This window comes from Orbicella franksi, chromosome 4, assembly GCF_964199315.1.
Source record: "Orbicella franksi chromosome 4, jaOrbFran1.1, whole genome shotgun sequence".
NCBI lineage: Eukaryota > Metazoa > Cnidaria > Anthozoa > Scleractinia > Merulinidae > Orbicella > Orbicella franksi.
In genome coordinates, this window is record NC_138148.1 from 15,107,112 (window position 1) to 15,131,037 (window position 23,926).

The 23,926-nt window shown below is 39.1% G+C and overlaps 2 protein-coding genes across 5 annotated transcripts; one reads left to right on the forward strand and one right to left on the reverse strand.

Annotated features, from left to right (window-relative positions):
- The first annotated feature begins 96 nt into the window (after nt 1-96).
- On the forward strand, nt 97-1,814 carry LOC145483549 (uncharacterized). Its single transcript, XM_081462082.1, has 2 exons — nt 97-253; nt 285-1,814. The coding sequence occupies exon 2, from the start codon at nt 1,126-1,128 to the stop codon at nt 1,447-1,449; it is 324 nt and encodes a 107-aa protein (XP_081318208.1). The 5' UTR covers nt 97-253; nt 285-1,125; the 3' UTR covers nt 1,450-1,814.
- Nucleotides 1,815-1,947: 133 nt separating this feature from the next.
- Nucleotides 1,948-17,002, reverse strand: LOC145483524 (uncharacterized). 4 transcript variants are annotated; one of them, XM_081462050.1, is made up of 9 exons: nt 16,606-17,002; nt 16,423-16,482; nt 13,799-13,900; nt 11,548-11,658; nt 10,325-10,573; nt 9,088-9,124; nt 6,306-6,593; nt 4,874-5,167; nt 1,948-3,722 (listed from the first exon to the last, which is right to left on the reverse strand). In XM_081462050.1, exons 3-9 carry the CDS (start codon nt 13,877-13,879, stop codon nt 3,670-3,672), a joined length of 1,113 nt encoding a protein of 370 aa, XP_081318176.1. In that variant the 5' UTR covers nt 13,880-13,900; nt 16,423-16,482; nt 16,606-17,002; the 3' UTR covers nt 1,948-3,669. The 4 variants fall into 4 exon arrangements, with proteins under 4 accessions (XP_081318176.1, XP_081318178.1, XP_081318175.1 ...); XM_081462052.1 differs by having other exon boundaries at nt 13,799-16,482; XM_081462049.1 differs by having other exon boundaries at nt 16,423-17,002.
- Between the last annotated feature and the right edge of the window lie 6,924 nt (nt 17,003-23,926).

Genomic DNA, 23,926 nt, shown 5'->3' on the forward strand with positions numbered 1-23,926 from the left:
AATCGAAATCAAGTATATTAACTCAAAAAATGCTGTAATACACAAAGAAAATTGTAAACGTATGTCTTGGAAATGGTGACATGTTAATTGGTGCATCCTACAAAGAGTATTTACTCGATCACAACTGATTTTGACTGGGTAGGTGTCCTTGGAGCAGTGAATGTCATGTGCAACTATGCAGACAGTTGGACAAATGTTAGTTCTTTGGCACTCTCAGGGGATGAACTTGCTGTTTGTGCGGATGGTGTTCTTCGTGTCTTTGTTCCATCACAGGGTGTAACAAGAATCGTTAGAGGGAGTGATGGCCTACCCATATCATCACGAGCAGTGAATGTTGCTTGGCTTGGAAAAGATATTTTGTTCTGCGAAGAGCACTATGTTGAGCTCTTTGAATCTGGGACTGTTGTTGTGATTGTAGGACACAGTAAAGGTGATGGTGAAGGTTCACAATCACCAATTGGAATCTGCGTGAATTTGATCGTAACATTTACGTTACACACTCTGGTTCTGGCGCGGTCAAACTAATCAACAGACCGTTGACAGGGATTGGAGAGTTCCTTGGAAAGTTACAAGTCCTGGTGAAGGCTTTTAACATTCATTCCAAAAAACGCACAGTTAGAGAACCACATAATTCGGTTAATGAAGCAATTGCTATGGTGGATGAGGTGCTGGAGTACGTGAAGTACTGCTCACGGAAGGCAAGAGAGCTACAGTCCTTGGCAAAAGAAACCACTGATGGGCTAGAGGGTACTTTATCAAACAAGTGTTTGATGTCATTGAAACTGATGGCACAATCGCTTCGCAAGGTAGAGCACAACATCAAAGATCTGTCTTCATATCCAGGTTTCGAAGTGAACTTGAATTAGAATCACTCCTGACTTTAAATGTTGAGAACCAACGTGCAGTCACTCATTTTAAGAAGGAACATTTACTCTCTACGAATACGCACAGATTTTTGGTTCGTCAGTTGAAGAAGGAGTAAAGAGAGTGACACCATGGTCTGCACATTATTACACGCATCCCAACTCATACTACCCTGTTGAACCTTCTGCCACTGGCCATTTGGTCCTTGTTGAAATTCCCAAACCGGTCGGAGAAAGATTGTCCAGAAATGATGAAGCAGAGATGAGAGTGTGGGCAAAACAATACGACAAGTGTGTAAGGCAGCGAGCTGTACGACGAGACAACACAATGGACAGAGCTGGGACACTGCCTCTGAATTTGTATGAAACACAGGCATTGCTTAATCCATTCAATTTGCAGTTTGTACTTCCTCGTGCGCAAAGCTCAGTGCCGGGGGAAAGTGCAGAACGTCCAGGAGGTGAGTCTGATGAACAGCCTGCGGAGGTTCTCTCCTGCACTGATCGACGCGACGAGTACAGCAGCAGCGAACGTGGAGACAGTGAGAAGACAAAGACTGCTCACCAGAAGAATGAGAGAGTTTCTTGAGTCCAGGTGAAGGTATGTGTGTATCCAAACGACGTCAGTCACGCATTTAATTAATTATACACATTAGTCTGCAAACAATCACTGGGAATGGGATTTTAGATTTGGTAACTGGGATTTGGACCAAATTTAAGCTGGGAACTGAGAGTTGGCAAAAACTGGGATTTGGTACCCCCCTTCATGACCCTCACCATTGAGAGCCGATCGACTACACTAAAATCGTTTGAATTATCGCGTAAATCGGGAGTCCACAGTCTCCTTCATTCATTTGAGGTCAGTAATTATCATATACTTGTCATTTGTTCCACTAATAAACGGAAAAATTGCCAGTTTCACAGGTTAACGGTCTTTCAGCCGTTTACATAGTATGTCGAAAGATGGAATGTCGAGAGATGGTCGAAAGATGTCGCCTATGCACGTAACACTGAAAGCGGGTGTAAATGGTATCAATTTGGAGAATGTTATACATATTATTGTTATTATGTTATACATGTTATACAAAGTTCCCTTGGAATGGTGGATCCAGAAATCATTGCACTGAACCCCAATAGGCAGAACATTTTCTACACATGTTCAGCACGACCACACACTGGTGACATAGTGGAGGGGACGGAAGACGAGCAGCCATTTTGAAATTCGTTGAGGAGAAGGCCCTGGGGACGAGGTTGACTGTCAACCCATTTATTGGCGATACGAAGTGGCCTCTGTCGCAGTCACCCGCGTCACAGCTCAATGGTAGCGCTGATAACCTCAGTTTAGGTATTGCAAGTAAAGTGTTTTGGTCAATAAAGACTAAATAAAGACGTTATTCTAGACCCAACAGCGCTCTGTTTCAATAATTGGGCAAAGGGTGGATAGCACAACTTGAATTGGACTAAATGCTGCTTGAAGAATTTTGAGAACTACGTGAAAATTATTGCCTCGTCTCCGTGCCACGGAATTCTCAAATCATGTGCATGACGCTTTGGCGTCACAAAATACTGAGGAACTATTCCTACCTACCTTATTCAACAATTCAAAACGGTTTCGCTCTACCAACACTAAAGCTAGATGAAAAACGTTGCACATTTCCACTATATGGACGTAGCTATCCACCTAATTCAAGGCAGGGGACTTGGAAGTTGTCCTAGTTTAATACAGTTTAAATTGTTAAAAAGGTTAGGTTGTATGCTGTATTTTGACACAAGAATATGACATGATATGCCAATTCCCTGGCCAGCGGTCGTCTACAACACACGACTTTAGGCAGTTCTAGTAGGAAACAGTTTCCAGCACTTATATTTTGATGGGTCGTTGTAACCACTCTTTATCACTTGATGCTACAATCATGGTATCAAAAAACTGCTCAAACATTCGTGAACTATTGTTATCATTCTCGTGACACAATAGGTTACCATAGCAACAATATTACCTCCTATAATTCAAAAACGGAAGGGTGAATTTTTTTTATATTATCAAATTCTAATAAGCATGATAAGACGCAACTTTTGGCAAAGTTTTAAAAATTTTGTACATAGGGTTCAGAGCCACTTTAAGGTTTTGAAAATTTAAGGTGGCTCTAAACCCTAAGTACAGAATTTTTTAAAACTTCGCGCGTACTCATTTCGCGAAATTTCGGGAGCTGAATTTTCTGAATATTAATTTTCGCGACTCCGAAGAAAAAAAAAGGAAAAAGTAGATTTAATTTCACGGTTTTGCCATTACTTTAATCCACCTAATCCTAATCTGAGAGCCTTGTTTCACTTTAAGGAGCCTACGAATGGAAAATTTGACGACTGTCCTGAAGGGGTTTTGGCGGATTTACAAGCTCAAGATAACTGGGTATTGAAGGAAGAGCGATAACTAGTTGAAAACTAACCATAAAGACTATATTTTTAAGGACAGAAATTGAACAATATTACTACTAACGAGCCCGTGACAAAGAGCATTTAAAATCCATGCCTTTTATCAAATTTAGCGTTTTTAATTTTCGAGCACCCATTTTTTTGTGAATATAATTTTCGCGATTTTTTTCCAAAGAGCGAAATTCACGAAAAATAGTACGCGCGAAAATTCGTAAAAATAAGGTAAACAGCCAGAGATTAGAGAAGCAATCTGATAAGACAACGACGAGTGTCTACTAGAAGAGTACGGGCAAAGCGTGAACTAATTGTTAATTATTTCTTCTCAGTGTTGGCATCAATACAGTAACATGTTTGGTGGATGGACATTAACCATGAACACTCAATCACTACTACTGCTGCTACTGCTGCTACTGCTGCCAGCGATCTTCATATCTGAAACAAAAAAAAAAAAAAGAATCATTGCACAGCCTGTGAAGGACAGTAAACGGGAAGCTGAGTTGACGCTAAGTGAACAGTTAGCGAGGCGCAGTCGAGTTAGAGTGTATTATATCAAACACAAAAGACCGTGAATTAAAATCGTAAAAATCCATGCTTATTAAGATCAGATATCCATACGTGTTACGCTTACTTCATGTCCACCGCACTAAACCACCTCTGTGGGTCTCCGAGGATGCAGAATAAAAGCGATCCATACCGCACATTTGTATAAAAATGCTCAAGGCCTTGACAGCACGAAGTCTCTACAAAAACGACTGATGACCATTATTCACCCAGCATGATCCCTAACAAGCTTTTTTTACGAGATTTATAGCATGACTGAAAACGTTTGAGAAGAACCTCACCGCGATCACTAGAAAGAGAGCCGACTTTCCATTTTCTTAGGTCTGACGTTTTCAAAACAAAAAGGAAAAGAAAATTCGAGCTGAATGAAGAGAGGCCGAGCAGCTTTTGTGAAAAGTTAGCATTAAAAAATATAAGATCATTCTGGACAGTGCCAAGTCAATACTTGGTAAATACTGGACCGGCAATAGAGCAATTTAGTAGGTTCGTTTAACACACAGTAAAAATGTGTTTTTTTACGAACTGGCGTCTCAAAATCTCAATTAGTGAACGCTATTATTGTAAAATACCCGGAGAAACACGGCTGTCATGAGACAATAATCATCAAATTACCAATATAGTTAACAGTAAAAAATTTGTGCTCCTGACATGTTAAAATTAGGTCATATTAACTGTTACATTACAACTGTCTGCTAACAACAAAACCGACTTCAAAGTTTTTTCGCATAATCTTTTAAAAGTTGTCATTGACGTTTTCGTGGTCAGTGACTGAAAGGAGCTCACATTAAAAATTATCTTAGCCTGCGTAGCATGCGTTCTGGTACGAAGAGCTTCTCTGCATTCTGGCCGCGCGTAAATTGGAGCGAGAGCAAAAAATCAACGAAGCAGGGGCTGGTGGGGCCCACCACCCCCTGCTTCGTCAATTTTTTGCTCTCGCTCCAATTCACGCGCGGCCAGAATGCAGAGAAGCTCTTCTACGGGATCGCTTGCTACGCAGGCTAAGATTCTCTTTAGCATTGTACCTGCTGTGATGACCACCCTTTCCCTTGCTCGTCTGGTCTTGTGTACTCTGTAATGCAGGCCGTAATTCAATGCAAACAAATGCTCATCATGCTTAGGGTCACAGCAGACCCAGTAATGACCTTCCCATGAACTGGTCCGCCAACAGCGACCCTTTCGCAAGACTTTCTTTTTCTCACGGCGACCTTGAGGGGTGATCCACTCCAACTGAACTTCTTGCTTTGCACGGTTAACAAACTTTACTTCCACTGGAATGCTCACCTGAGCATCTGATTTTAGCTTGTTTACAGAACTTCCTGTCAAAATAAGGAAAACAATACTTATTGAAATGTTAAACATGACATGTAAGAATATAAAATGGGACGATTTGGATCTGAAAATTTTCATTTCTTCACAAGTCACTTTTCCTCAAGTTTAGGGGTTTTTTCATGAATTGTCACATATTTCAGCCCCTGCCAAAAATATACAACCTTTCAAATTAGAGTATAGGCAGCTCTTATTTTGCCTCATAAATCACCTGACCGCATGGTACCTTTATATACGGATCTGACTAGCTGTGAAAGAATGCAATATAAATCCTGCAGGGCGGAGCATTTTATGAAAGACAATTGCCAAGCTGTTCTGCAATTGCCATTTTTCAACAACGGATAAGGAATTATTTCTCCTCTACTGTAGTCTATGTATTCCTCTGTTTTGTTGGTGTCTTTGCTGGTGTTTTTGAGCACTGAGAAATCATTTTGTTAGCCAGCGAGAGAATGGCCTCCTACGCAGATATTCTTTGGGCTTGTCACGTAATCTTCCTCCCCAGGAAGACTGCGTGACGAGCCCATCGAAAGTCTACGTAGGAGGCCAGCGAGAGAGTGGTCAGTGACTCAAACCCATACCCAGAGCCCGTATGTTGTTACGCATGCGCACTTACAGTTCTCGACGTCTTATTTTGCACGCGAAAGCATTTATACGAGAAAGATCACGTCTTATTTAAGACGCGGACAAAAAAAGAACAGGTGATAACCCTGTTCTATGATAAAACGCGTCTAAAACAAGACACTTATTTTGTACCGTTTCAACGATCAGTTTGCGTTTTACTTAAGTCGCGTCTTATTATCTCCCGTATAAATGGCCCTGCTATCTTACACTAAGTGCTGTCGCACTTCAAAAGTCCCACTTCTGGGTCCTCTGGGTTTTACACTGGGTTAAGACAGTAAAAGATTCATTGCTTTGCAGTAATGCATTATCCTTCGCCCTCTGCTATCGAAGAGTAAACTGTGCTCTTCTTTGTGTGCTGGATCAGATTTTCTTCCAGTTTAAGAAACAAAACATCACTTTCTGTGTTCTCCCTATGACGAATTAGAGCTACCGTGTAGACTGGTTGAGAAAACTCTAGTTAACTGTACGTGTACATAATAGTGAAACATGTTGCAGTATGCATCATACCTGTTGGTTTCTTGATTTCAACTTCCAAATGATTGCCACCATGTTTGTGCGGGAATGCATAAAACACTGGACTGCCATTAATCAAGAGTGGCTCCCGACTCAGCTTCTTGTTGACAGCCATGAAGACGTGCGTCTCATAAGTGTCTATGGTCTTAGACTGACCATCCTTCAACTTTCCTTTTCTTTTCCGTCTTCCTTTCTTGTTGATCCAGAATAGCTGGATCTTTTTGCCTGTCTTGTTCGTGAATTTCACTGTCAATGGATGCTTGTCCTCCCTTGAGTACAGAGCTAGCAAATTCATAACGAAACAATGATTACAATTCAACTTAAATGACTTCAAAATACAGTCCCATGCTGGGAGCGCTGCGCCCTGCATGACAAACAAAACTTGTGTAGTTTGTGTACCATAAGCGGTCTGCAGTTTATAAAATGAAAACTTCACACTGGGTTTGTATAAAATCTAGACTATGTGTAAAATGCAAACCGCAGACTGGAAATTATAGAAAGCAAACCAAGACAAAAAAAGATACCGTATATTTTAAACTTTTTAACGAACACCAACGTTGTACAATCGCCTTGCCATCTTCATCTCCCACAAGAAGTTTCCTTCTGACTTGATCATATACATGCAACCTTTACTTAAACAGAATAACAAGAGGCTCCACGTAGCCTATGCTCATGATACATGTACGATACTGATTATAAACTGATCTTTCTATGAACAAGACAGTCGAGTCCTAATATTTACAGACTGGTGCGAATCATGCTCATTGATGATACACTCTGTAAAACCAAACGCGCAAGATATGTACTTTTGTACAGCGTGGCCGAAATTGTAGAACCGCAAGGTAGTCCAGCCGAGTGGTTAGGTCGCCGGACTTAAAATTCGAAGGTCGTGGTTCTGATCACTAGCTGCCATTGTTCTAAATAGTTCAGTGTTCAACTCCTCGGCCACGCTTGTAAATAGCCAACTGGTCTGTTTCCTGTCGGTTGGGATTTGTAACCATTCTATGTTCTTTTACATTATTTGTTTCATAATTTCACTGTCTGGTATTGATATCGGTTGCCAAGTGCTTTCAAGTGCTATGCTCATCTTTTCTCTTCCAATTCTTTTTTTCTAAGCTAAGTGATACACCGGGATTGAGTGAGCGAGTGAGTAAGTGATACACCAAAGTTTGAATGCCGGCCGAGTATTCCCATGTAACAAAGACAATTATGCCATGAAAACACAGCGAGCATACAATCTAGTTTTGTAGGATGAGAGTAAATAAAGGCACGAAAAGAAAAAATATAGTTTACAATATATCAAAATGGTTTGACCGTGGCTTAAAAAAACGTTCAAACAAACGTTTAGTTAAAAAAAAAACACTAAAAGACTTTCCATTTACAACCGATGAAGACCGAAGTTCTTCGGTCGAAACTTCTTTTTAGAGCTTTTTAACAAAACGGTTGTTTGAAAGTTTTTTAAGTCAGTACCAGTCAAACCACCTTTTATATATTATCATGAATCCTGGCTGCAACTTTAGTATTTTTCGAATAGAGTCTATCTTTGTCTCCTGTTACAATCTCTTTATACGCGAACTTATATGGAAACCTCTACCAACATGTACTGTAAAACACTATAACGCCAAACTCGTACCTAGGCATTTTCGCGCTGCGCAAATTGTTATTAATTATATATAAAAGGCCTACTCCCTATATGAAACATGCCTGCAGGGAATCATGGTAGTTGTATTCATCATCGTGAACTGGATATAGATCGTTTTCATGTGACGTCATCAAATTCAAAATTCAAAACTAAAGAGCCATTAAAGTTTATCCTCATCAAGCACAAAAGGTGCTGATCACAGCTTTTCAGCTCAATAGAGTGCTTGGTTTGGAAACCAGCACATTTTGAATTTCAGAGTTATGGCGGTGCGTGATGTAAAGCTCCGATCGCGTTTGTCAGCACTCAAAACTAACGTAAACTCAGTACAGCAGCAACTAATAATAATCTTCACACAACACCATGATATGTTTTTGGCAGTTAATATATTCCAGGTAAAATAACCTACCAACAAAAGACTTAACAAACTAACTAATAAAATCAGCATCCTATCCTGATAAAAAAAATCCCATTTCCAATAAACTGCCAATAAACTGCCAACAAGTCTTCCTTAAAGAGCTGTAAAAATTCACCTACGCCATAGGACTCTAAGCCCACACTTGCACGCAATGCGGACCTATTTTTTTCTTAGCCCAGTCACTTAAACTCAGCTCGATGCCTTAGTGTCAGCCTCTCGCCCAAAAAAGGAGATGGAAAGTATTTATTATTCAAATCTCCAATTCCTAAAATTCTACAAGAACGTTTACTGTATAACATTGAGAAAATAAACTACATGTACTTCTTGAGGAAAAAAAAACAACATCTGCTGCTTAAAAATAAAACTCATCTTAATTAAATAAACCAACTTCTCAAAGAAGGCCACACCCTCAGACATTATACACAACCATGCTTGCATGGTTACACATCTGCAATATGCACATATCACGGGCAGATCCAGGATTTTTCTTAGGAGGGGATGCACCACTAAGGAATGGCGTAACTGACTGGTGAGGTAAACAAATTTTAAACGCGAATACCTAGAAAGCTTTTCCAGGGGGGGGGGGGGGGAGGAGTGCACACTCCCTGCACCCTAGATCCGCACCCTAGATCTGCACCCTAGATCTGCCCCTGCATATAACACATGCAAACTACCACAAAATTAATGTTTACTAATAATAGATAAAATTTATAACTTACCATATTCAGAGGGATCACTGTCTTCACTCTCTATGTCCTGTTATGAAACCAGAATACAATGACTATTATATTGACCTTTCACAAACATATAAACAAACCACTAGATGAAAATGATTGCTTAGGAAAAGAAGGTGGGGGGGGGGGGGGAATAAATAAACAAGATATGATCTGAAGTTTCTTGTCTTAATCAGGTCATCTTTTTTGGTTTTACTATGAACTGGAAACCTAAGAAATGGAAACCTAAGACCTGGAAACTTAAGGCCTAAAAACCTATGACCTGAGAACATAAGACCTAATAACCTAAGACCTGAAACACTAAGACTTGAAAACCTAGGACCTGAAAACCTAAGACCTGAAAACTCAAGACCTGAAAACCTAAGACCTGAAAACTTAAGACCTGAAAACTTTTAAAGACCCCAAATCTTAAGACCTGAAACCTAAGACCTGGAAACCTACTTGAAATAGACCGGAAAAACTAGGAACTGGAAACCTTAGACCTGGCAACCTGAGAAATGAAACCCTAGGACATGAAAACCTAAGACCTGGAAATCTAAGACCTGGAAACATAAGACAAAGAATTTTTTTTTAGACAGAGTACCACAATGAGAGCATAGGATTGTCTAAAATAAACAGATTGCAAGTATGCTTTTTTAAATATATGTACAAATAGAAGTAACATGGGAAACACTTCATGTTGTTAGTGCTCTCTTGCACCCACTGCTCCTAAGAATAATTATTTCATGTCAAATAGTTAATCAAATATTTACATAGTGAATGGTTTGAACCCAGGAGTATCAGTAGTTCGTATAGTGTGATCGTCCGGGTGAGTGTAGTTCTGAAAAGAACTGTTGTTGGTGACTGACCTTTCGACAACCTGAGCGGAAGTCATCTTCAGAGTCAAGGCTGGAGATGACTTCCGCTCAGGTTGTCAAAACGTCAGTCACCAACAACAGTTCTTTTCAGAACTACACTCACCCGGATGATCACACTATATGCACTACAAATATTGACAGTTACACCATGTAATGGATGAGTGAGTCACAACCCACTAAACCATCATAATAATGTATTCTGCACTAACCATGGATGTGAACATATATCAAGTAGAATTTTCTCCAATTAAAATAAAAATCTTAATTCATATTTACGGACAGGCCAAAACTGAGACCTGTCAGTTACCTATCCCTTCATTTTGATTAAACAATTTCAGTCCTGATCCCAACATAGCAATGCTCACCACATGTTTCTGGCCAGGATTTGGTCCTGAATGTGCTGGGTGTGGATGTGAGTGAGGTGAGAAGGGTCCAGTATGTGCTCCCGGGCGTCCAGCATGTGGTCCCGGGTGAAATCCAATAGGAGGATACATAGCTCCAGGATAAGCACTTCCGTGAGGTGGAGGTGGTCCAGGGGAGACTCCAACAGGGGGAGGATAAGCTCCTGCAGCTGGTCCAGGATACGATGCCACAGGAGGGGGTGCATAGCCAGGCTGAGAAACAATTAAATACAACCACTAGCATAAACATGAGGTAAATTATTACAATGCATCAAATGAGCTGCCAAAAACAAAAACATGCTTTTCATGTTTACAAGCACTACAGTCATCACGGACTTGTCGTGACTCATGCTCTGCAGAATCTTTCACAATTCTAGATTCTGTGGCTTCGAGTTTTCAAATTAAGATAAAAGAGGTGCTGTATATTAAGTGGGAAATTCCAACTTTAAACAAACAGCTGGGGCACTTAGATTTGTCTCCTTCTTTTAAATTCTTTTTCATTTTTTGTTTATTTTATTTAATTTTTTGTTTCTGTTTCAACTACTGTTGGCGTGCACACAGCCTTTGTTCCCAGTGTATTCCGATATTCAAATTGTTAACATGATTTTTATGGCGTAGTCATGTGTACAGTGAACATTCAAATGTACAACCATTGAACATTTGCAACTGAAGATGACAAAGGAATGTCGAAACATGTTTTGTAAAATGAAAAATGTTGTTTCCTTTTTAAAAATTTGAAGTGTATAATTGACAAGTATTTTTTTTTTAGTTGGTAGAATCTACATATATGCTGTAAATCCTCCAATCAGCACCCTGGGTGCATATTTCAAAATTAGGAGAGGATGGGAGTGCTTATTTGAGGGAGGCACTTAATCAAGAGGGGCACTTATTTAATTTTTCCCAAAGCATGGTCAGATATGATCTAGAGCACAACATGCTCCCGGAGGTCTGTCACGTGTCATACTGTATACAAGGTCAACCCTACCACCCTGGGGCTTTATGAATAATGCATAAGCCCACAAAAACAAATCATCTGCACCTCAACAACTTCAACACCTCAAAAAACATGGACTCTGGTACAGCTCAGTGCACAAGTGACCATGAGAGCCCTATGCACTGGCCAGAGGATGTGCAGAATGTGCTTAATATAATCATAAGGGTACTGAAAAATAAGTAGCTTAACATACCGGATATGCAGCCTGTGCAGGACTGGGCTGCCCGGTGTATTGGTATTGAGGAGGCGGAGCATGGGTTGAATAATATCCTTGAGAGGGATCGTAAGGTGGCGGCACAGGTCCCTGCAGATAATCAAAAATGAAGGAAACTTTGATTCAATGATATAGTAATGGCTGGTAAGCCTACCTGTGAAATAAATTTGTGACCACATGGAAAAACATACACTAATGCTTATCTGTTATACAGGGAAAAATTAACAGTTAACAAATGGATAACAAATACTTCAGCAGAATGTTTAAACAGTTTTATAATTACAATCAAAAATGTTACTTTCCTGCTCTGAAATCATGATTAAAATGTAGAATAATTTTCTGCACTCAGAGCTCAGTAAAGTGTTTTAAAAAAGTGGAATGTTTATTCTGCTCAACCAAACTTGATCAGCCACAATAAAAATGTGAATGGTGAGGGTTATATCATGTTCATTAGGGTCTTGAGGGAGCTAAATCAGTGTCATAGATGTTAGCTTATTCGAAGCCATTGTCTCTAATCGAAAAAAAGGCCAATTAAGGAGGTTCTGAAAACAGTTGAAATGGAAAGAAAGCAACACCTTGAACCATTTAAAGTGCAGCTATGACATTTGCATCCTTCCTATCTAAAGTAAGTCATTTTAAAACATAAAAAGCAGTCTGTAGGGGAAGAAAATGCTGCTTACTGTTTTCAAATATTTTTTTACGTTTCAGAGATAATCAAGACATGGAGTGAGTTGTCAAAAATCAGTCAATCAACTCGCTCCAGATATGGATGTAAACATTTACGCCACACTAGAGAATTGATAGAGCTTGAGATGACTAATGTAAAACAAAATATGTAAAGAAAGAAAACTTAGGTCAGAAAATTTGAACGACTATTGCAAATGTTGTAAAACCTTGCTGAAAATCTTCTGCAGAGAAAATGTATTTCACCCAGCAAGAAGGGTTTCGGCACATAATCATTATCTACTTCAAAACAAGGGAATCAGTGTACATGGGTGAGTGAAAAAAGTCTCATCTGTCAGAAGGAGTCTGTAAACTGTGCGCCAATAGAGAAAAGAAATACCATAAATCACAACTGCTACCAAAGTTTGGTGGAGTGAAGAACAATTGTCTTTCAGGACATTCGGCGATCATTGCTCACACACTTTTTTGGCTGAATCAAACATTAGCTGAAATTACGCCAACCTCCACTCCTTCTATATTAAATCTGCAGTTGATGCAGTTGAAGGACCCATGTTTCTGGCCTCTGAAATCTGCCCATGGATAATGTTCTATAAAGGCCAGACAACTAATGTGGCATTCTATTTCAGCCACAATAACAAAGAGTTGGAAAATTAGACTTTTCCCAAGTCCTCTGGGTACAGTGTAAGACAGCAAAAACATTGTTTCTTTCTAGCAGGGAGGCCACTACATTGCCTTGCTCAACCTTCATATTCAAAGTAGAAAACATATTCTGAAATTTTGGCACAAGGGGCTCTGAACACTTCATCTCTATGGGGCCATCATTTTGCTTTTCTAAACAATAATACAATATACAGTACATTGTAATACAATACTTAATTCAAGAGATACAAATAATATGTTAAAGTGGAAATCACGAGGTTAGCCCTGTACGTGACAATTCCCATAAATAAAAAGTGCACATGACATGTACAATATAAGAACTATTTACAAGCCATAATAAAAAGCAATATCAAGTTTCCAGGTTAAAAATTGTAAATTAAGATATTTACATACTACAATAAGAAATATTCTAAAATTTACTTAACGTCCATATAGGTCTTCAGTCTTCATCTAAACAGAGTCAGTGATCCAGCATGAACAACTTCACTGGCAGACTGTTCCATGCATTTATTATCCAGACAAAGAACAAATTCCTAGAGCAGTTTAGGTTGGCTCCTTTTACATAAAGTTTATAGTTGTGGTTGTGGTTAGCTGTAGTCCGAGTATTCTTTGTAAAACTTGGATGTAACCATGCCAACATATTATTTGCAGCCAATCAGTATTTTGCATCCAAAATATTCAAACTTCAAAGTGGTGTTGGCTTCCTAACCTTCTTCTTGCCATGCAAAGAGCCTGCTTGCATGCTAACAGCAGTGAAAATTTCTCTTGTGTTCATTTTGAAACAATCATTAAGCTTAACGCTCTTTATGCATAGCAAAAGACCCCTTCATGATGTAAAACTTAGTGGATTTATGTTTATACCATGCAGCAATATTACCACACTCACCTGGGGGTAATACTGTCCAGGGGGTGGAGGTTGGTGCTGCCCAGTAGCTGGATAGTGCCCATGGGGGGGAGGACCACTCATTCTTGCATGTGATGAATTGACCTTGAGGCAATAAATGTACAAGAGTGTAAAATTAAGCATTCAAATCTACACTCATCTAGTCAGGCAGGTCATAAATCATCCTTTGATCATGCAATCTCATTCCCAGAGTCTTCGTTCCCCTTGACCAGCGTTCGGAAAATGAGAGCTCTGGGGGCAACCATTTCAGGCATGTGCCATAGATGCAGACTGCGCAGTGAAACCGGATGGGCAGAATCACCAGAATTTGGTTACATTTCAAAATGGTTGCTCCCAGAGCTCTTGTTTTCCGACCGCTGGTCAAGGGGAACGAAGACTCTGGGAACAAGATTGTTGATCATGCAGTTTCTACTATTAATTTTCACTGAATAAAGTTTGAGGTGAGATTTTGTCCCCATTTTGCCAAAAATTTGCCAAAATGATGAATGAAATTTGACAAAATTTAATTTTGCTTACACTACTTAATTTACTCAGTATGAACAAGGCATATTTCAACATCCCAAACACCTTTTCCCAAATTCCTTCCAAAGATAAAGGTTTGAAATAATTTTTTAATTTTGCCAACTGGGACACAGATCTAATCTCCTGGTCCTCCATATGGGTCACACAATCTCCCAAATATGAAGGAAAGTGCTTGAAATACCTACTTTCACATTTATTTTGACTGATGTAATAATAGTTTATTGAAAAATCTGAGTATTTAAAACAACAGTGACTCAAACTGTCCTTGAGTAATGTTGTTTTCAAGGTCATAATTTACATCTGTAAGTAACGGTTTTGTACAGTCACACTTTATTAATTAAGCGATATATTTTCTTCCTTCAGAACAATTTGTTTTTATTTCTTTTCCTTAACCCACTGACTCCCAGAGCTTTTCGCCAAAAATGCATTTTTGGGGGCATTTTGGGGATTTTCAGTCTGGATATAGGCCAAATTAGCTCCAATCTACTCAAAAAGGCATTTGAAACATGACAGCATGCCTTTCTTTCCACTAGCCTTGCGTTTTACGACATTTTTGCTCGGGCGCATGCAGAAATCAAAATTTTGAGAGTTTTGTACGAGAAAGTGACCTACATCATTAGGCTTTTCGTTTTTTTTTTTAATTTTTATTTTGCCTTTCCTTTTTCTCCTTCTGTTATCTTTTTGCTGCAGTGATTCACCTTCCACTGGGCTTGCTTCCAGTTGTATACTTGTGTGTATACTTAATTGGCCACTCCCCATTGGGGCTTTTCAGGACCAATGTAAATGAACAATGATAAATAAATATTCAAATAAACATAACTAGGTTAAGAATCCCATCTGGCGGGAGGCAGACCAGTTGGCTATTTACAAGCACAGCTGAGAAGTTGACCTCGGGGCCACCAAGAACAACATCAGCTAGCAGTCAGAACAGGATTTGAACACGGGACCTGTGGATTTCAAATCTGGCACTCTAACCACTCAGCCACACTGCCTCTGGTAAACAGCTATGCATCCCTAAGACACCAAAAACCCTAATTTTCTAAGGCAATGTCATCCTTAACAAAGTTTTGCCAACCAAGCTCTCACACTTGGCAAGAAGTGGTGTTGCTGGTATGGTCAACTTATTTTAACCTCCATTTGGCTTGAAAATGTTCACCCTCGGATATTTGTCCCTGGACATTTCAAGTTTATATTCAAGGCCACTCATTTTGGGAGAACTTTTCTCAAGGCTTTTAAACGGTAAAATAATTCAGTGGGCGTCCAAAATAGTCTGCTGAAATTGAAAATGTTTAGTTATATTCAATATCTCAAGTTACTTGGGATGAAAAAAGAAATCACAAAGTTCGAAAACTGAGCATCATAACATCTCTTGTATCAGACTGCAATCATTTTGAAAATTCTGCATCCTTTCAAATATCCTGAACTTGGAGTGATGTCTTCCGAATAAATGAAAAATTCATTCAGCAACTGTCCACCATGTTTACTTGCTGAGGTGACAACGGTGGCGAGCTTAGTAACCAGGCCGTAAAATGTTATATCGCCTGGTGCCGTGAATATGGCGTCATATAAGGAAGCGCTCAACCAATCAGATTGCTGGAAACTCTTTGGTTAGCTCTGAAGTTGTACTAATAACAATTATTCCATGAGCACGCATTGAATATGAAATGGTAGATAGCCAACAAGGCACATAGCGCTGAGTTGGCTATAATCATCTCATATCCAACAAGTGCAAGTGGAATAACAATAACAGCGCCAAAATATACCAAACAAAATTCAATAAAAAATAAAGGCGCCCGCCAAAAAATCACGCGTACGCCTACCTAGTCGTAGAGCATGGTATAATGGATCATAACCCATGATGGCTAAGCCAATGAAAACTCTCGAATTGCCTTATCCAATGATCCAGTTTTTAATAACAAGGAATACTCAATAAGAAAATCAATATACATTAGGCTCGGCAGTGTGACAAAGGAGCGAACGGGGCAAACGAGCTGGCTCGTTTGGTGGATGGTTCAAAGTGACCCTGTATTCTGTAGTTTAGCCGAATGTCTTGGAAATCTGCTGTTAATCCCCATTAAACTTACCAGAACAAACCACTAAATCAGTCAATCACATCAGCTCTAGGTGCTATTGCCACGTCGTTTCTGTGAAGGAACAGACCGTATATTTCTGTTCTTAAACGACAAATCTCGTACTCAACACAATGACATACACGAAATACGTAGAAAGGCCATACCCTGAAGGTAACAAACGACAGTTGTACTTACATGTATCACATAAACATGCCACACCAACTTCGTTGTGTTCGCGTTGTTCGTTCGAGTCTTGTTGGCACAGCATAACCTGGGAACTAGAACTGGCCTGTTTTCATGTGACGTCATCATTTTCAGATTTAGCCAAGGCTAAAAGCGGAGCTACTGATTGCAATAACTAATCAACCATATAGGGGTTTGTTTTTCTCAGATCAAAAACTCAAAAAATGATCAATTGTGAGTATGTAATTGTTCAGCGCGTGGTTTCGCTATTTTTTCCAGTGAAATTTTAACAAACTGACGAGACGACTGTGCAAGGAATATGTCGGAAGAAAACTCAAAAATTCGCCAGGGATTTTCGTCGGAATTTTGCCTTTGCACGTACTTCCTCCTTCTCCCCCAAAGCAATAACCTGTCTCTAAACCTGAGCCCGTGATATGGTCACGTGATACTGGTCAGCGGATAACTCGGTTTGATAGCTGTCAATTAACCATAACATGGATACCCATGGTAATGGGATAGGGGCTAAAAGAACTCACGAGTGACCACGACTGACCACGAATGACCACGAATGGCCAAGAGTGAGATTACATTAAAAAAAGTCAGTGGTGTTATTATGACGTCATTATGACGTCATTATGAAATCATTGTAAGGTCATTTCATCACGATAATAACATTTCCACCAAACTGAGGCTATTTACTGGTGTAGTAATCAAAGATTACAGCAGTGGCTGTGCGTTCATAATTTCATTTTTCAGCTCCTTTACAAATATTGGCTGTTGAGCTTATGTTCTTTCATGCTTAACCTTTTTCATTCGTGAAAGCGGAGAAAAATCCGAGCGATTTTCTTAAACGGAGTGAGGCACAAAACTTCAGGCGCGGACCGTTGTATATATTTCCTGAACGGCGCCGAGCTATAAAACATTTGATGCTGCAAAAGGTTCACCACTCCCTAGATAACCCGCTGGCTAATTATAGAAGACGACACAACTCGGTTAAAATAAATCCATGGTGATGGAAATTTACATCAAACCATCAGCCTCCGGTTATGCTTTAATTCTCTTTTTAATCATTGTTATTTCTTGTTTTAGCATTCAAATTGGTTTCATAGCCAGAAATTGGATTCGCTCGCAGTAAGTATATTTCAAATGCTTTTCCTAAGTAAGCCCACACGGGTCCCTTCTGCGGCTATCAATAAATTTAGTTACAAGTAGCTATCTGAAAGCTAACATGTTTGGCGGGGTCACTTGCAGCTCGAGATACTACTGTGTTGTCTCTAATTAAGACGGAAATGACTGACGGAGTTGCAGCAAACATGATAAATTCTAGATCTTTTAGTTAGGTTAGAGGCCTTCACCAAAACTATAAAGAACTCAACATGTCTTATTTCAGAGCAGCTTCTAGCAAGCAAGACCATTTACGATTGTTATCTATATGCATTGGTTCAAGTTCTTCTTTGTGTTTTCGCTGCTTGTCTGTTTAATGGAGCCGTGTTTCATGGCAGCAATGTTTCCGCCATAGAGGTCGCCGCGGCCCATTTGGTTGAGGAAGGCTTGCACTTATTTTATGTTTTTTTTTTTTCGCATATAAGTACCGAGGTTTCTTTTTTTATATACATATTTTATTCTAGATCTAGCTCTTTTAACTCGGCTCTGCAATACGTTTCGCTTCGCCCTCTCAACAAGTTCAACTCTTTTTTATAAGAATATTGTTTTCCCGGCCGAGGCTAGCTGAATATTCTTACTTTTCTGCCGAATTTAGACTGAAAATATTCTTGTGAATATTCTAAGATTCTAGCATATCACATATTTGTTTTCGAATGTATTTGGTGCGTGGATGGTATTAAACTAATTTTGGAGCCAGCCTGCAGGCATTAAAGCTAGATATCACGCACAAAACTTCTCGCAGAAATGTTATCGAACATACGGCTAGTGCTGTTTTTGTTGCTTTTTGGTCAAGGACGAATTTTATACGGTTAGGTTAAAAACATATAATTGTATTGTGTTTACAAATTTTTAGACGCAAAATTATATTCTTTTCAAAATCTCAGCCTCGAGTTTATTCTTAAAATATTCTGAAGATCGCACAAAAATGTTTACCTCGATATTCTTGTAAAACATATTCTTATAAAAAAGAACGAGTGTATATGAAATTAGTGGAGGCGTTAGGACAGGAAGCCACAACTGTATTACATGAAGCGCTGGTCGACAGAACTGTTGTGGATCGACGTTTTACAGCAAAATATTAAAACAAACAAAACGGTGCAGATAATTTTATGATTGTCTTAAACTCTATAAAAGTTATTTTCATACAGATCACGCAAGAAGGACTTGCGCTGCAGTGTATCCAAATTTAGTAACTTAATCACAAAGGTACGCAAAATCGCTTTGAATGTGAGGTCATCTCGTACTGTCTGTTTCGGGATCATTTTGCCTGAATAAATGCTGGCTCAACGTTCTCTCCAACTTTGCCCCAACGCTCTCTCTCGTCTCATCTCAAGCCTTGCTCACTTTTTTCTTTTCTGCTATTGTATTCTACTAAAACATTGTCCAAGTAGTCTGCAGATACACTTGACCACGTCTCGTGACTCCAAGCCCTCTTTCAGTTTGACATTGTTTTGACACAATTTATGACATAGCTACAGTGCGGTCAGAACGCCCACTTCATATCAAGAGTATATGATTGGCTTTCGCACTTTTGGATAACGTAAGGCCGTTTATTTTGAGGCAGTTGCTACTCCCTCCTATTGTGTGAAGTCACCTGTTGTCTCTGGTCTCAATTTGGACTCGCTCACAGTAAGTATATATATCAAACGCTTTTCCTAAGTGAGCACATACGGATAGATCCACTATCGATACACTATAGTCACAAGTAGAAGACATCCGAAAACTCACTGACATGTTTGGCCGCGGGATCGTTTACAGACCAAAACACTAATATTTTGTTTCTAGTTTCAAATAACATTCAGTAATGAAACGGAGTTGTAGTAAATATGTTCTATCAGTTTAAGGGTCTTGACCACGACTTTAACGAATTTAAAATGTCTTATTTCAGAGCAGCTTCGAACAAGACCATTTACAACTGTTATCGCCATGCGTGTGATTAAGTTCTTGATTTGGTTTGCTCTACTTCTTTGTTTAATGGAGCCATGTCTGGTGGTAGCACAAGGCGGAAGGACCGGCTGCGGGGCTTTTATAAGGTTTGCAGTCATTTCATTCCTTAATTCTCATATATGTGCCAAAGGGTGTTTTGATATAGGCATTATATTCCTAGCTAGCTCGAGCTCTCTTCTCGGGACTCTGCTAAATGCATCTCTCTTCAATCCCCTTCTCAACGGGTGATACAATTAGTGGAGACAACAGGACTAAAATACATTGCAAAGTTGGCTTCGGTTTTATGTAGTAATGAAGCTTTACATTCAATAAAATAAATAAATAAATCACTTTATTTAAGCGTTGAAGTGGTTTAGTACTGCTGTACTAATTGTGGACACTGAAATAAGCAAACAAATACTGTAAATTAAACGGAAACTTGTTAAAAATCCCAACTCGCAAGAGGCCGACCAGTTGGCTATGAATTCTGATGTCTTTGTTGTGGCTTCTAGTTAAAGTGTTTCTCCGTTTGTTAATTAGCTTCTTATCTGATCATCAGGAGCGAGTAGTTATATTCAAGTCTCTTTGTTATAATAATAATAATAATAATAATAATAATAATAATAATAAACGAATCTTTAGACAGGATTAACCCATCAGTACCATAAAGTACTGTTAGCGACTTACTCAAACCAGCGTCCGTATTCTGCTCTGGTAGTCACTGAAACGATAATATTTATTCCCTAGATGCAAGAGAGAAGTTGAAAACGAAGCACATCTGGCCAAAGCCAGGATTAAACGATCGCTGTTTTCGATGCTGAAGAAAAAACGAACACTCGCTGGACCACCCTCAGGCAAAATGGTAGACGAGACAATTCGATTAAAGTGAGTTCATGGTGATGGAAATTTACATCACTTCAGCAGCAGCCGGCTATGCTTCACCTAATTTGGATCACTGGATGAAATAGACTAGATAACTATATACAATTTTCATTTTTCTTTTTTTTTATTATTAAAAGTGATCCGTTTTTTGTTGTAAACAGATTGTCAAATAATAGCTTAGGAGATAGCAATGGTGTCGAAAAAGTATAAAATTTGTAGTGGTTCCATTATTTGAAGCTTTGCATATGGAAATTTCTGTCTTGATCTCGGGGCATTCAATTACTTGCTGAGGTGTAAACTAAGTAATTTAGAGGTCTGTCAATAAAGTCAATTAAATTGTCAAATCACGCCACTTTTATTTTGCAATCTTTTAAAGCTGAAGAAAATTAATTGTGTCACGATCGCCTTTTCTACAAGCCAAACTTTGGGTTTGGCTAGACCAGATAGCTCAGAAATCGGCAAGTCATACAAGAATTCTGTACAGGCTGTTTAAAATAGTCCACGATCGATATATCAGAACTCTCACATGGTTCCGGCGAGGCTTTCTGCCAAACTTTTATATTCGCCCTTTTCTCTTTGTATATGAAGTTTCTTATGGAAATTACCAGACAAAGGAATCTTAAATTATTTGCAATTTTGGACAGAAAGCTTTGGGGCCAAGTTTGAATTTTGATGTACCGACCGTAGGCTATTGCTACAAAAAAAAAAAAACAACAAACAATAGGGCCCACTTAGAACGACTGAGATAAATTATAAAAATTCAAAAAGATAGAGAGACAAGAAATTTACTCGAAACAGCTCAACGAGACTCTCCTTCTACCTTATACAGAATGTGTAGGAATTTGAAATCCTTGTTAATATGTTAAACAAAAGTCTAGCAGGCCAGCTGGACAGCTGTAGTTTAGTAAGTCAGACCAGTAGAACGTGTAAAACCTCTCTCTTCTCCTTGCAAAATTAATCTTTGTGCACATCTTTAATGAACAGTCTTTTCATTACGAGACTTTGCTTTTATCTTATATAGAATGTGTAAGAATTTAAAATTCTTGTTAATATGTTAAACAAAAGTCTAGCAGGCCAGCTGGTCAGCTGTAGTTAGTAAGTAACTGAAGACTTTTAGAACGAGTATAACCTCTCCCTTCTTCTTGCGAGTTAATCTTTGTGCACATCTCTAAATGAACAGTTTTTTCATTACCACATATTTTCATTATTTTCTTCGTAAACTTCTGCACAGAAAGCATGGATGACCATTCTTGACTTCATCTTTGCACAATAACTGTCAACAGGAGCCATAATTGGGAACGGAGACCGTAAGCGCGCGCCATTTCTAGTATTGGGGTTGTCCCTATGATATGGGACAAATTTTCTATTTTTAGAACAAATTGTGCCATCGTGTGCGGCACACGCGCGTACACGCTGCGAGAATTTTTGTGGATGTAGCGCGGGGAAATGGCGCCCGAAATTCCCGAAATGTTTGATACTTTTGGCCCACAACTCAATACGTTCATGTCTGTTGGAATTTTGCTTCAGTATTTTTGTCGTAAGCTACTCCAGTTTGAGTGAAGTAAGACAGTGTCGAATTTAGTTATGTCTCGCCTTATATCACTGACCAAGTTGTGTTTCACTGCTTCTTTTACAAGAGCTCCACATTACTCGACTCTAAGTTTCACATATGTTGAAGATTAACAGCTTTTCCATAACACAGCAAAAAAAACTAGTTGGATATATATGGATATAACAGCGTTTCAGGACTTCAAAGTGTCCCTCCTCTCGTCACACGCTTATAAGGATTTCGTCAGAGTCTATCCACAGGTCACCCAAGCGTAATATATGAGTTTGTATGGAGAACTGTGGCTAAAATTTCAGAGTTTGTATGGAGATCAGGAGTTGACATTAAATTCGTTCAATGTATGGGTAATTTACCGAATAAGGACTCTTGAACATTCAATGGTGTCATTTTTTCTCATCCTGGAGAGTTTAAACGAGACTTAGCTAGATTTTTGAACGAATTTTGAAAATTTTGTCATACAGTGTTATAAAAAGTGTGTAAATTTGACTCGTTTCCGAAGAGTGTTTTGTCGTCAAACTGGCCGAAGTTTCCTACCTTGTCTCTTATTATAACACTGTAGGACAAAATTTTCAAGAGTCTCAAAACCTCATCCAATAATTGTTTATTTACAGCGCAAAATTGAAGTTTTGTTTTTGACCCTGAAAAACTCACCTTTTCCATTAGCTCAGAAAATAGAACTACATATAAGAACCCTGGTTCTTATTCCCTGCCTTATTCCCTGCCATCGCTGTAAAAATATCTGCAAGAGAATCTCGCAACTCTCCGTCATTTGATCACACAACATGACAACATCCACACGAGAACCCACTGACATGTGCGTGGATCCACGCGGATATATGTCGTCAGGATGGCGCAATATTTGTTCCACATAAATTTGTTCCACATCACAGGTGCGCGCGGATCCCAAGACTTACGGCCTCCGTCCCCGATTATGGCTCCTGCTTTCAATTGTTTTTCACGTCCATAAGCCTTCTTTTATCAGCAATTAGTAGAATTCTACTAGTATACTAATGCAAATGCTGTAATCTGATTGGCTGAGCCATTGAACACTATCAGCCATTATAGCTCACCACTAAGTTTTCTTCGATTCTTATTGGTTTAAATCGATCACGTGATGCCATAGTGTTCTTCCGCGGACAGACACTATCAGACTTTAGTGCCCGTCCGCGGAAAATATCCGTATTCGTCCGTAAAAAAGTTTCTGTAAACAAGCGGGTTTGTATAAAATAATCAATTGAAATTGTTCTAAGTGGGTTTTCATCGGTTTTTCTTTTTCAAATTTTACATTTGGCTGTCTCCGCTTTCATCTAAAAAAGTTGAAAATAATTCAATATGATTTTGAACCGGCGCACGGAAGAAAATTTAGTGGCGAACAGTAAAGACAATAGAGTGTCTATATCTCGGAACTGTCGCTCTGATAGTTGCCCATTGGAAATTTGATGTTCTTAACACTAGCAAATTTGCCCGAGAAGCGAAGCTTCTCGGGCAAAAATTGGTTTTAAGAACGTCCAATTTCCGCGGGGCAACTATCACCCGATAGTTCCTCGACAGAAACACTCTATTGGAGGTCGTCTAGGAAAGGGCGACGGTTTTTTCGTTTTTCCGAAGTTTTGGAAGAAAATTTTGATGCAAATGGATAATTAAATTCCTAAGAAGTCTAAACAAAGGACATTTACGGTTTCTTGACTTTTAAAAAAGTTGAAATTATTAAAAAAAACTGATGGGCGCACACAACTTCAATTTTAAATGACAATTCAATCCGACCGATCTTTTTTAGGCGCAAAGTTTAATAAT